Source organism: Phaseolus vulgaris, chromosome 10, assembly GCF_000499845.2.
Source record: "Phaseolus vulgaris cultivar G19833 chromosome 10, P. vulgaris v2.0, whole genome shotgun sequence".
Classification (NCBI taxonomy): Eukaryota; Viridiplantae; Streptophyta; class Magnoliopsida; order Fabales; family Fabaceae; genus Phaseolus; species Phaseolus vulgaris.
The window spans coordinates 13,769,608-13,782,851 of record NC_023750.2 but is presented as its reverse complement, the minus strand read 5'-3'; the positions used below and the strand labels follow the sequence as shown (position 1 = coordinate 13,782,851).

General features: G+C 51.9%; 1 protein-coding gene across 1 annotated transcript in view; it reads left to right on the top strand.

The window, feature by feature from the left end:
* Positions 1–424: 424 nt before the first annotated feature.
* LOC137815033 (uncharacterized) overlaps positions 425–13,244 on the top strand; it is a 39,692-nt gene continuing 26,872 nt past the window's right edge. Inside the window, exon 1 of the mRNA XM_068618056.1 lies at positions 425–1,031. Coding sequence (XP_068474157.1) covers positions 425–1,031 — 607 coding nt within the window. The remainder of the gene's footprint in view (positions 1,032–13,244) is intronic.

Here is a 13,244-nt window from a genome sequence, read left to right as displayed (position 1 = left end):
CCCCACTAGGCTCATCTTCACCATCTCCACGTAGCCCCGAGGCGCTTCAGACTCCCGGCTCTCCTCCGCCCATCGCCGCCGTCCATCTGGCCGTGGCTTCATCACCGGCTCCAACCCCCCTTGACAAAGGAAAACGGGTCTTGGAGATTATATCCGATGGTGAGGACTCCGATGGCGTGGCACCCTTCAAGAGGAGGAAAGTTGCGAGGGTTCCCCTCCTATCAGCGGCATCGCCCAAAGGAGAGGATTCCTTCAGGGACAACCCTCCAAGTGCTACCTCTCTTCCCCCCGCAATGGTCCAAGAGGAAGCAGGCGAAGATGTCGAATCTGCTCCACCCCGTCACCGGCAGAGGTCTCTGCTTCTCCCGCCTCCGTTGCCGCCGCCCCCGATCTTATTGCCATCCCTCCTCCAATTATGCATCTGATGAGGGGCTTCAGCGGTGGATCAATGCCAGAAGGCTCCGACAGGAAGGAGGGAATTCCCTTCTACTTGGGAGCCTTCTTGGCGGTGGCCCTTGAATGGCGTGCCCAAGCCAGAAACGCCGTTCTGCAGACTCAAACCCTCCAGGCCTTGGAAACAAGGGTAGCTGCCCTGGAGGAGGAAAAGAAGACTTTGGGACGCCAAAATGAAACTTACCAAACCACCCTGAAGCAGGCGCAAGAGGCCAAGGAAGAGGCTGAAAAGCAATTGGCAGAGGCGGTGGAGCTGCAGGTTGACTCCTTCACTCGGGAAGTCACTCTTCAAGTCCAAGTAACAGGCCTCCAGGGCGTGGTCGAAGCTTACGATGAAGTCCAAAAGGTCTTGAAGAGTCGATGCTGCGAGCAGGCTGACAAACTGGAGCGGACGGAGGGGGAGATGGCTACCCAGGCCAAAGCTATGGGCCTTCTCCAGGTTGACTACGATAAACTGCAGGTCGAGGTCAGCCGGCTCCGTGTAGAGAAGGAAGCTTTGGAGAAACAGGTGGCTTCGGGGGACGCCATCATCGAGGAGTTAGAGAAGGATAAGAAGACCCTCTTCAACGACATGGCGGGTACCTTCGAGGAGGGGTTCAGAGAGGCTCTAGGGCCGTCTGTGAGAACCCGGGAATCGACGTTTCCAACTGTGATTCCACTCATCACATCGTTGACGGGAAGGTCGTGCCCTTGGAGATGGATGATTGAACTGCCGCCCTCAACCGCCACCTTTCTCCTTCACACTTTACGCTTGTTTCTGACCTTCTTTGATAAGCTTGTAATTCTTTGAACTGTTTGCACTTTCGTCACAATTTGTGGGTTTTGCATGACAATTTTGTACTTTGTAGTTATCGAATTCCGCCTGTATGATTTCACCCTCGTTTTTGCCTTCACGTGCTTCGATTGTTTTGCCTGTACTTTACCCGTTTCTTTCGCTACGTTGGGCGACCCTGTATGTCCGACGCCTGCACTTTGTGAAGGCGTCAATGGCCTTACCATTGTCGCAACGCGAAAGTTGAGACCTACTCTGGGTCTTAAACACTTGGAATAGGGTTACGCGTTGATGCCCACGCCCACGGGGAGCCTTGCCTAACGGAGCCGTATCGTCCCTGGGGTGTCTTAAACACCAAAGCGCTTCGTTCCCTCCATGGTCTTTCCTTCCCATGGGTATCGGGGAACAACCCTGCCAGCGGTCCACTGGCGTTTGGCGATCTCGTCTCCCTCCACAGTCTTTCCTACCTGTGGGTATCGGGGAGGCGACGCCGTCAGTAACTAGTTTCGACTTCTTCGATTTCATCTCCCTCCACAGTCTTTCTTACCTGTGGGTATCGGGGAGGCGGCACCGCTGATACTCGGGTTGGCGATGCCCACGACGTCTCATGCTGGCGTCGCCCTCTACGCCTTTCCTGGTGACGCCTCGGGCGTCTCATGCTGGCGTCGCCCAGGGGCGTTAACTTTACCTTGACATTGACTTTAACCTTGGTCCTGGCCGACGCCTGGGATAGCGAAGAGCTCAAGGTTTCGCCTGTGCTATCCACGTGGCGCCTCTCGTATGGTTGATGGGATGTTCAGCCCCTTGACTTGGTCCTGACATCTACTGTGCCCCTGACCCACTCTCGACGGCACATCGTACCCTCGGGCATTCCATCGATACGACATTTTCTGAGTGTTAACCAGTGGTGCCAGGGTCTTCCTCCCATCTTCCGCCACGTGGCTCGATCGCACGGTGCATCCACTTGCGTCGTTTGGCGCTATAACTGCAACACTTACACTTGCATCGTTTGGGCAGGTTCATTGGGTGGAAGGGCAGGTTCTTCAAGATCTGTTGCTCTGATCTCGTTCCCTCCGCCCTAGATGGTTTTCCACTATACTGGGTGAGGGAGACGAGGGCCCTCAAATCCAAACCCTTCAAGAAGCTAGCCCCGAGTGACCAGGTGGTTTGCCGGATTCTTGCCGAGGCGGGAGGTTTTGACTCCGCCACCTTGATCAGCTTGGAGTTCAATGCTGGAACCCTTGAGAAGTATATATGTAGGAGTCACTGCCCTAGAAAATTCCGCCTTTGTTACTTTCTGTCTGTGTGTGTTTTGCTTCATGGTGTCCCTGACACGTTCATCTCCCTTGGTGCAGGTTCGAAGATAAACCAAGAGCGGAGGTCGCGACTTAACCGGGCTCTGCGGACTGAGAGCGTATCACCTTGGAGGCTAAGGACCTTCCCCCTACGTGGCTCCCGCAAATGCCTTCGTGGAGCTCCGCCATTATCCTGGTACACTCGTCGCCACTTACACACGTTAAGATAGGGTGAGTGAACCCGTGCCTGAACAACACTCCGTCCACCAGAGTGTATCTTGCGGCATTTCTCTTGACCTTCTTACCTTCTTCAGGCTCCACTGGGAGAGCCCCATCCGCCAGTTACCGTCTGTATGGCGTCATCCAGGTGTCTCCCTCGGCTAGGGCACATATCTGCGTCTGCCTTCCCTCTTCGGGCGTGTCCGCGTATGTGCTGATGCGGGGCATCTTCAGCGTATCTTGGGTCAAAGAGCGATGACTCCTTGGCCTTTCTCTTGTTGTACAAATCTGGAGGACATCCACCCTGTTATCTTCCACGAATTTACGCGGAGCTTTGAGCGTCTCTTGGATCACTGTCCTCTGTCTACCCCCCTTGCCTGAGCTGGCCAGCTTGGCAAGCAGGTCGGCTCTGGCATTCTGCTCCTTTGGGACATGTATCAGCTCAAGAGCGTTGAATGCTCCTTTCAATAACTGGACGTATTTCAGATACGCCGCCATCTGTGGGTCCTTCGCCTGGAACTCACCCGACACCTGCCCCGTAATCAGCTGGGAATCGCTTTTCACCAAGAGGTTCTGCGCGCCCATCTCCTTGGCCAGGAGCATTCCTGCGATCAGAGCTTCGTATTCCTCCTGATTATTACTTGCCTTAAAGGCGAAGCGCAGAGCTTGCTCAATCAGCACGCCATTGGGTCCCTCCAAGACTATTCCCGCACCACTCCCTTGTTGGTTGGAAGAGCCATCAACCGAGAGCAACCACTGCGAGCCCACTTCCACCTCTTGTTCACCTCCGGGCGAGAGTTCTTCTACAAAATCTGCGTACACTTGCCCTTTGATGGATCCTCTAGGCTCATACTGGATGTCGAATTCTGACAGCTCCACCGCCCAGCGCACCATTCTTCCCGCCACGTCAGGCTTCTGCAGCACCTTCTGTATAGGGAGGTTTGTCATCACTACCACCGTGAAGCTGTGGAAGTAATGACGGAGCCTCCTGGCTGAAAACACCACTGCTAACGCTGCCTTTTCCAACGCCTGGTATCTCGTCTCTGCGCCTTGTAATGCCTTGCTCACGAAATAAATGGGCTTTTGGCTCTGGTCCTGCTCCTGGACTAGCACAGAGCTGATAGCCCGCTCCGTTAGCGTGAAGTACAGCCGGAGGGGCACGCCCGTTTCCGGTTTGCAGAGGACCGGTGGCGTCGCCAGGTATTCTTTCAACTTAATGAAAGCCGCTTCGCATTCGTCAGTCCATGCGAAGCGACTATTTCTCTTGAGGCACTGAAAATATGGGTGCCCCTTCTCTCCCCCGGCAGAAACAAACCTTGAGAGCGTCGCCATCCGCCCTGTCAACTGCTGCACTTCCTTTACCGACATCGGGCTTCGCATGGCGATGATCGCTGCACATTTGTCGGGGTTCGCCTCTATCCCCCTCTCTGATGAGAATCAAGTAAAAGAGGATTTTATTAATGAAGGAAGAGGCCATTCACCATCACACTTGAAGTTCTTCCTTCTAGTTTTCTCAAAATTAAAAGAAGACATAAAATAAAAAGAAAGGCCCAAGCCCAAAGCCCAAGCCCAAGCCCAAGTCCATCCTATAAAGGGCAAGGCCAAGTATTAAATAATAAAGAATATTGTTGAAGGTGCTTAGAGGGAAACATTAGAAACCTCTATTGTTAAAGCATCTTTTAGTCTTTAGTTAGGAGTCTTAGGGGGGGTGTGTTAGTAGATAGGTGTAGGAGTAAATAAGGAGGTGCCAAAGTGAAGGAAGAGGTCACACCTTCCTCATGCTTTGTTTTAGGCGCAAATTCTAGAAGCTTTTTGGGAGGGAGTTTTTGAATTTTTGTAGCTTATATTTCAGCACCTTAGGCTATAAATAGAGGTGCTCTCTTTGTAAATTTCAGATTTGAATTGATCTAAAGAAACTATACTCAAAATTGGAGTGAGCATTGGAGAGCTTTTGAGCCTTCTTCTCTAGTCTTATCTTGAAGGATCATGGTTTCCTCAAGTGGCGGCTTGCACACTCATCTAGGAGCATCCATACTTCTAGTGGCGTGATCATCCAACCATTCTTCCATCTTCATGAGCATTCTCTTCTCCTTCCTTTCTTCTTTTGTTAATTTCCTTGTCTTAGCTTGTTTCCTAGTTGTTTTGGTTCGGCAATTTCAGCTTGTTAATGTGTAGCTATGGTTCATTTGTGTTCTTGGTTGTTCTTCATCTTTTCTTCTTCAATTCCAGCGTTTTGATTCGGAACCTTACTGTTTTGTTTTGTTAATTAGTGTTTTTGCCTTTCCTCCATCTCTTTTGGTTCAATTTGACAATATGTGGAACATCCAAATGAGTTTGGGATTTGGTACTAGTTTTTGGTGAGTTCTTGTCTTAGAACATTGATCCAACTCTAAGAAAAGTGCCTCAATAATGTCCAGCTCAAGGTGATTCCTAAGAATGTCAAGAATCATTCTCTATATGGCTAGTGGAATCACATCATGTGGTATCATGAGTCTTAGGTTCTTCTTGTTTAATTGTTGAGTTGTGTGCACTTTAATTTCAAGAGCTCTTTAATTTTCTTGCAATTTAAGTTTCTGTTTTAGGTGTTAATTGAGTTTTTCTTGCTGTTTTTCTTTTGTTACACCAAGTGCTTGTGAAAAGGTTTATGACACTCCTTATTCATATGAGTATGGTTGCTCTTTTGGAATGGCATTCTCCTTCCTAGAGTTTACCCTAAGCTTGCTTTCACTTGTTGTTATTTTTGTCATATGTCTTTTAATTTTGTAATCATGTCAAGTTTTGTCTTAGTCATGTCATTCCATAATTGTCATTACTTCTAGTAGTACTTTTATTGTTTTTGATTGTTTCTTGCTTTAGTGTTGTACCGCCCTGGTAGTCGGAAGTGTTGACGTGGCATCGAGCTATTATAAAGGCGTGTTAAACGGGACACCTGGCTAGCAGAAGGGAAGGAAGTCGGGGGGGTTCGTGTAGTCGCCAGTTATTAAGTTGGCGTGTTCCGATCTCCAGCATACCTAAACCGGCGGTCACCGGTTTGAAGATGAAGTCGCCAGATGTGAACCCAGGAAACCAAGTGATTAGAGATCGCCGAAACAAGGACATCGCCGAAGATGAAGGCAGATAGTCATTTCCCAGCTGGCCAGAGGATGAGCTCGGGAGACAGCTTACTTGAACATACACAGTGAAGCAGGTAGGGCAGATCATGAAGACGGCCGGCGAGACCACAGGGAAGGTGTGTACGAAGGCACCCGAACTCGCCACCCAGAAGAGATCACACTCCAAGGCAGCTATGCACTGAGTTGTATCATGCATAAGTAACTTAGCCAAAAAACCTGAAGAGTAAGAAGTGGCGCCCAAGTCAAGGATGCTCCAGATGGTGACACGTGTACAGCTGGATGCGAGCCACGTGTCCAGAAGTGTAACTGTCTGGAGAGAGAAAGTGTGCAGGTACATAAGAGTTTCCAACGAACTTCTGAGGTACGCACGTTCAGATTGTTTCTTTACACTTGCGAGTCTTGAGTACGCTGAGAGAGAATTTGTGCACGGTTCCTTAGAGTTCTTGAGTTTTCTCTTAGTATTTGGTGGTTCAGTCGCTGACTTGGGCGTCGGAGCGTGATCGGCCGCAGCGGCGCCGTTCTGTCTTTTGCAGGTTCTTGAGGTGGATCGCGGTGAAAGACGGAGGCTAACACGGCGCTGAAGTCGATCCAGGTGTGACGAGGCAAGGCTTCAGCGTTTTGGTCAACAGGCAAGATCATCAGGCGCCCACCGTGGGGCCGTGTAAAACCTGTTCCCATCCACAGCGTGAGTTCTTGGAGGTTTCTGCGGTTTCTGTTTGGTTGTGTGCTGGTGCAACCATTTTCCACCGTTCGTTTGAGTTTTTGTCCGGTGAGGTGAGGTTTTTTGCTGCTTGCGCGAGTTTTAATCGGTGAGATCTGAGTTCTGTTGCTCTTTTGGATTTTCGTGGAAGAAGCGTTGGTTTTTGGTGGAGTTGCGAGTTTCTGTGAAGGTTTGCTGTGTTCTTGAGGCTTTTCGAAGTTTCGCGAAGTTCTGACCGATTGATCGCTGGATCAATCGTCGCTAAAGAAGGTGTTGTTCATCGCTCTTTGTGATCTGTCAAGTTTTCATGAGAAAGATGAGAAGCAACCGTTCAAGTCCAGTTGCGCCCGTTGCTGCTGAAGGCGCCATGACTATGGCGCAGATGGTGGAAATCATGCGTTCGCTGCAGGCGAATGTGGAAGCCTCGCGCACAGAGCAGGCAAAAATGCACGAGGACCTGGTCGCCTCTCAGGCCAGGAATGAAGAGCTCAGTAGAGTTACTGAGGAATTGCGCCAAGCTCTTCAGGAGCAGCAAGGGCGCCCAGTCGCTGAAGAGGTCGCACTGTCAACGCCGCCCCGCGTTTTCCCTATGCCTTTCGCTCAGGCGATTACAGACACGCCAATCCCTGCGAGTGTGGTACCCGTGAAGGCTGTTTTTACCGGCGTGGAGGATCCTGAGGCACATCTCACCACGTTCCATACGCAGATGATGCTGTCAGGAGGATCAGACGCTGTGTATTGCAAGATGTTTGTGAGCACACTCCAAGGGACGGCGCTGGAATGGTTTGTGAGCCTGCCTACGGGGCACATAACCAACTTCCAACAGTTTTCGAAGATCTTCGTCGAGCAGTACATAGTGAACAAGGCGCCGCCCAGGGTGTCTTATGATCTGTTCGACATAAGGCAGTACCAGGGAGAGTCCCTCAGGGACTACTTGAATCGTTTTGGGGCACAGATGGTCCGCTCGCCAGCCAAGGACGAAGAGATGCTGGTCTACGCATTCAAGAAGGGCGTGCTGCCGGGACCCTTCTGTGAGGCGTTGATCAGGGCTCACCCCGCCACGTTTGCTGAGGTTAGGCGACTTGCGGTGGCCCACATCGCCGATGAAAGTGAGGTCGCCGAGAAGAGGGGAAGCGTGGCCCCCGCTAGGCCACGCGCCCAGACCAGGATCCAGCCACAGAGGGTGCTGGAGACAGTGGCGGCCAAGAGGGATCAGAGGACTCGCCATCCTTATGATCCAAGGAAGAACAAGGGCAGGGGCCCAGGGTGCTCTCAACCAGCACGTCGGGAGTACAATCGCCCACCAAAGCATAAGTTTGTCATGGGGTTGGCGGATCTGATCGCCATTCCCAATATATCAGCTAGGCTGAAGGCGCCCGAGAAGGTGGGCGACAAGGTGTTGGGACCAAAGCCAGACGCCTGGTGTGAGTTCCACCAGGGCTTTGGCCACACCGTGGACTCATGTTTGGCTTTAGGATACCAGCTCGACGACCTGGTCAAGAGCGGGTTCCTAAATGACTACTTGCTGGATAGAAGGACGGGGGGCGCGTCGAGCTCCCAGCCCGCAGGTGGTGAGGCTCAGCAGCACGAGATGCCCACTCACGGAGAGATCCACACCATTGCAGGAGGTTTCTCGGGTGGTGGATGCACCGCGTCACAGAGGAAGAAGTATGCGAGGTCTGTGATGACGGTGGACATGTTCGAGGACCACTCGCCAGATGTGGACATTACGTTCACAAAGCAAGATCTTCGGGACGTTGTGCCTCATGACAACGACCCCATAGTCATCTCGCTGATTACGGCAGGAAGGAAGGTCCACAGGGTGCTGGTGGACCAAGGAAGCTCGGCACGTGATGTTATGGCCGACTTTCACGCAGTTGGAGCTACCCCTTGACCAGCTGAGGCCCTATGGAGGGTGTTTGTATGGCTTCGCTGGCGACCAGGTGGAGGTCAGGGGGTACATTGAGTTGAGGACTACGTTTACGGATGAGGCGGGCTCGAGAACAGAGAAAATCAAGTACCTTGTCGTGAACGCTCCTTCAGCATACAATATTCTGTTGGGAAGACCCACGCTCAACAGAATAGGCGTTATACCCTCGACCCGGCACATGAAGGTGAAGCTGCCATCTATGGAAGGGGTGGTGATCACCATCAAATCCGACCAGAAAGAAGCAAATAAGTGCTATGAGAATAGCCTGAAGAATAAGAGGTCCGTGAGTTACGTGACAACCACCCCGCCTCCCGGTGTGAACCCCAGGCCGACGGTAACAGAGGAGACCGCCGAAAGCGACGTGGTGATGGTGGATGCTGAGTTGGGGGAGGGGAACGCCAGTCTAGAGGAAGAAGAGGCGAGGAATCGCCCTGAGGAAGCGAGGGAGCTGGGAATCACCAGAGAAACCATACCAAAACCCGTCGAGCAGTGGCTCGAAAGGGAGATCGGGGGAAAGATCTTCAAGCTGGGAAGATCTCTGGAGGCTGAGCTCCAGGACCAGATCGCCAAGGTGATAGAGCGGCATCTGGATACGTTCGCATGGTCCGCTTCGGACATGCACGGGATCGATCCCGACTTCTTGTGCCATCATTTGGCGATGAACAACCAGGTCAGACCGGTACGACAGAGAAGAAGGAAATTCAACGAGGAGAGAAGGCAGGCGATCAGGGACGAAACATAGAAGCTCCTCGCTGTAGGCCATATCAGGGAAGTCCAGTACCCTGAATGGCTAGCTAATGTCGTGCTGGTGAAGAAGAGCAATGGGAAATGGCGCTTGTGCGTCGATTTCACCGATCTGAACAAGGCTTGCCCAAAGGATTCGTATCCTTTGCCGAGCATAGACGCCCTGGTTGACAGTGCTGCAGGGTGTAAGTTGCTGAGTTTTCTGGATGCCTTCTCGGGGTACAACCAGATAAAGATGCATCCCATGGATGAAGAGAAGACTGCCTTCATGACCGAGAGATCGTGCTACTGCTACAAGGTGATGCCATTTGGGCTGAAGAACGCGGGGGCCACGTACCAGAGGTTGATGGATCGGGTACTTGCACCGATGTTGGGAAGGAATGTGCAAGCCTACGTAGATGACATGGTCGTGACCTCGCCAGAGAAGAGCAAGCACGTTGCGGACTTGGAGGAATTGTTTACTACGATCGCCAAGTTCAGGTTAAAGCTGAATCCCGAGAAGTGCATCTTTGGCGTGGAGGCTGGGAAGTTCTTGGGGTTCCTCTTAACTGAGAGAGGAATAGAAGCCAACCCTGATAAGTGTGCCGCCATCTTGGCGATGAGGAGCCCGGCAACCCTGAAGGAGGTGCAGCAGCTCACGGGTCGGATGGCCGCCCTGTCTCGTTTCGTGTCGGCTAGCGGAGAGAAGGGCCATCCGTATTTCCAGTGTTTAAGGCGGAATAACAAGTTTTCCTGGACGAAGGAGTGTGAAGAAGCCTTGGTCAAGCTTAAAGAGTATCTGGCGAGCCCGCCGGTTTTGTGCAAACCGCTGGTGGGAACCCCTCTCAGGTTGTATTTTGCCGTGACTGATAGGGCGGTGAGTGCGGTGCTCGCCCAAGACCAAGATCAGGCTCAAAAGCCTATTTACTTTGTCAGCAAGGTGCTACAGGGCCCCGAAGTGAGATATCAGGCCTTGGAGAAAGCTGCACTGGCAGTGGTTTTTTCGGCGAGAAGGTTACGCCACTATTTCCACAGCTTCACGATACTGGTAATGACCGACTTGCCCATCCAGAAGGTCCTGAAGAAGCCCGACGTCGCCGGGAGAATGGTGAAGTGGGCGGTGGAGCTGTCAGAGTTCGACATCAAGTATGAGCCCCGAGGTCCGATGAAGGGGCAGATTTTCGCAGATTTCGTGGTCGAGCTCTCGTCAGAAGCAACACGAGTTGAGGGGGATGACTTTCGTTGGGTGCTTTCGGTGGACGGATCGTCGAACCAGCAGGGTAGCGGTGTTGGAGTCATCTTGGAAGGGCCCAACGGCGTGCTGATTGAACAGTCCCTGAGGTTTGCCTTCAAAGCCAGCAACAACCAAGCAGAGTATGAGGCGCTGATCGCCGGAATCTTGCTGGCCAAGTAGATGGGAGCTAGGGTGTTAATGGCCAAGATTGACTCGCTGTTGGTCACGGGACAAGTAACAGGCGAGTTCCAGGCTAAAGATCCACAAATGGCGGCTTACCTGGAGTATGTGCAGGAGTTGAAGAGTTCCTTTGTCTCCTTCGAGGTAGTGCATGTGCCCAGAGAGCAGAATGCCCGAGCTGACTTGCTAGCTAAGCTCGCCAGTTCGGGCAAGGGGGGTAGGCAGAGGACGGTGATTCAAGAAACTCTGAAGACGCCTAGAGCATTTGTGGCAGACCACCTGGTTCTTCAGATAAGCAGATCGACGGAGAAAGCAGCGAGGAGTCACAGGTCTTTGACCCAGGAGACCTTGAGATCGCCAAGAATAAGGGCATGTTGGGGAGAGAAGGTGAACGTGGCACAGGTCTGCGCTACCCATGACCCAGACACCTGGGTAACACAGTACAAGCGATGCCTGGCGGATGGCCTTCTCCCGCTGGATCCGACGGAGGCCAGGAAAATAAAGAAGAATTCTAGCAAGTTCACAATGATTGATGGTGAGCTGTATAGGTTTGGGTTCACTCACCCACTCCTGGAATGTGTGCACGGGGAAAAATGTATAAGAATTATGGCCGAGCTCCATGAAGGGATATGCGGAAGCCACGTCGGGGGTCGAGCTCTGGCTGCAAGGACTCTCCGTGCAGGTTACTACTGGCCAACAATGAGAGAAGACTGCAAGAAGTATGCACAGTGTTGCAAGCAATGTCAGCAGCACGCCGATTGGCACAAGGCGCCTCCCGAGGAGTTGAAGTCGATTTACAGCCCTTGGCCGTTTCATACATGGGGGATCGACATCCTGGGACCTTTTCCATTGGCGATCAGGCAGATGAAGTACTTGGTGGTGGCGATCGAATATTTCACCAAGTGGATCGAAGCAGAACCAGTGGCCCAGATCACCGCGCACAAGATCGAGAGCTTTGTGTGGAAGAACATCGTCTGCCGGTTTGGTGTGCCCAAGCGCCTGGTGTTAGATAACGGAACTCAGTTCGCAAGTCACCTGTTGAAGAAGCTGTGCGAAGGGGAGGGAATTCAACAAGTATTTGCATCTGTCGAGCACCCTCAGACGAATGGCCAAGTAGAGTCAGCCAATCGGGTGTTACTAAGAGGTTTGAAGAGAAGGCTAGAGAAAGCCAAAGGAAGTTGGGCTGAGGAGGTACCCCGTATAGTCTGGGCGTACCACACCACCGAGCAGTCAGGAACCCATGAGACCCCATTCAGCCTGGTCTATGGATGCGACGCAATGATTCCAGTGGAAATCCAAGAGAGCTCGCCGAGATTCCAGAACTTTGTAGCGGAAGACTCGAATGAGGAAAGAAGGCTGAATCTGGATTTGCTGGATGAGGTCAGGGAGGAGGCAAGAGTGAAGGCTGAGGCAGTGAAAAGAAGGATTGAACGAAGGTATAACTCGAAGGTGATGCCAAGACAGTTCAGAGAAGGCGACCTGGTGATGAGGAAGGCCCACCAGTACGAGATGGAGAACAAGCTGTCACCTAAGTGGACGGGACTGTTCAGGATAACCGAGGCGCTCGGGAACGGCGCCTACCGTTTAGAAATGTTGGAAGGAGGGGCGATTCCTCGCACTTGGAACGCCACGCACCTCAAGTTATATTACAGTTAAGAATTTTGTAAGTAAAAACAAGCACGAAGAGCTTTGCAATGTTTCTGTTAAAACAGTTTGAAGGGGGCACTCTTTTTTCCCTAAGGAGGGTTTTTAATGAGGCCGCCCAATAAAGAAGAGTTTTCAAAGTTTAAAGCATTTTAGATTGCATGCTTGTTGTTTTCCGAAAGTTTTGAAGAAAGACCTTGTCACTTATACGTGATTTAAGGCGAGTTGAAGTTATGTTGCATGCTTTCTAAAAAGTTTTTAAGTCCCCATCGTTTTTCGGCGATTGGCGGCATCAGTTAAAGTTTAAAGTCCTCATCGTTTTTAGGCGATCGGAGGCACCAGTTAAAAGACCTCAACGCCCTCGCGCGTCCTGAGGCGAGAAAGAGATAAAGACCTCCTCGCCGTCAAGCGAGTGCAGGCGAGTTAGAGTAAAAAGACCTCAGTGCTTCCAGGGGAGAGAAGATGTAACCTCTGGGGCAATGTAGAGGCACCAGTGAAAAGTCCTCAGTGTTTCTAGGGGAGAGAAGATGTAGCCCCTGGGGCAATGTAGAGGCACGAGTTAAAGACCTTCTCGCCGATGAGCGAGTTCAGGCGAGTTAAAGATCTTCTCGCCCATGAGCGAGTTCAGGCGAGTTAAAGACCTTCTCGCCGTCGAGCGAGTTCAGGCAAGGTAAAATCCTTCTCGTCTCGAACGAGTTCAGGTATGGTGTAAAGGGTGGAAGAAGTTCAGAGGGTGGCTAAGGTAGGTTCGAAGAGAGCGCCCAGCCACCCGGTTCCTTGTTCTGAAGCTCAGGGAGGTAGAGAAGGATCTGAAAGGCGCCTCTACCCCCAGATGAGGGAACAATGGCCAAGTTGTGAGGGCAAGAGGAGGCCTACATCGCCAAGACCCTTTGGCGATCAGATTCGGGCGGTGGCACGAGCAAAGGCCCATTTGATGGAGCAGATGAGGTAAGCTACGCCTTAAGCCGTCAGTTGAAGTGA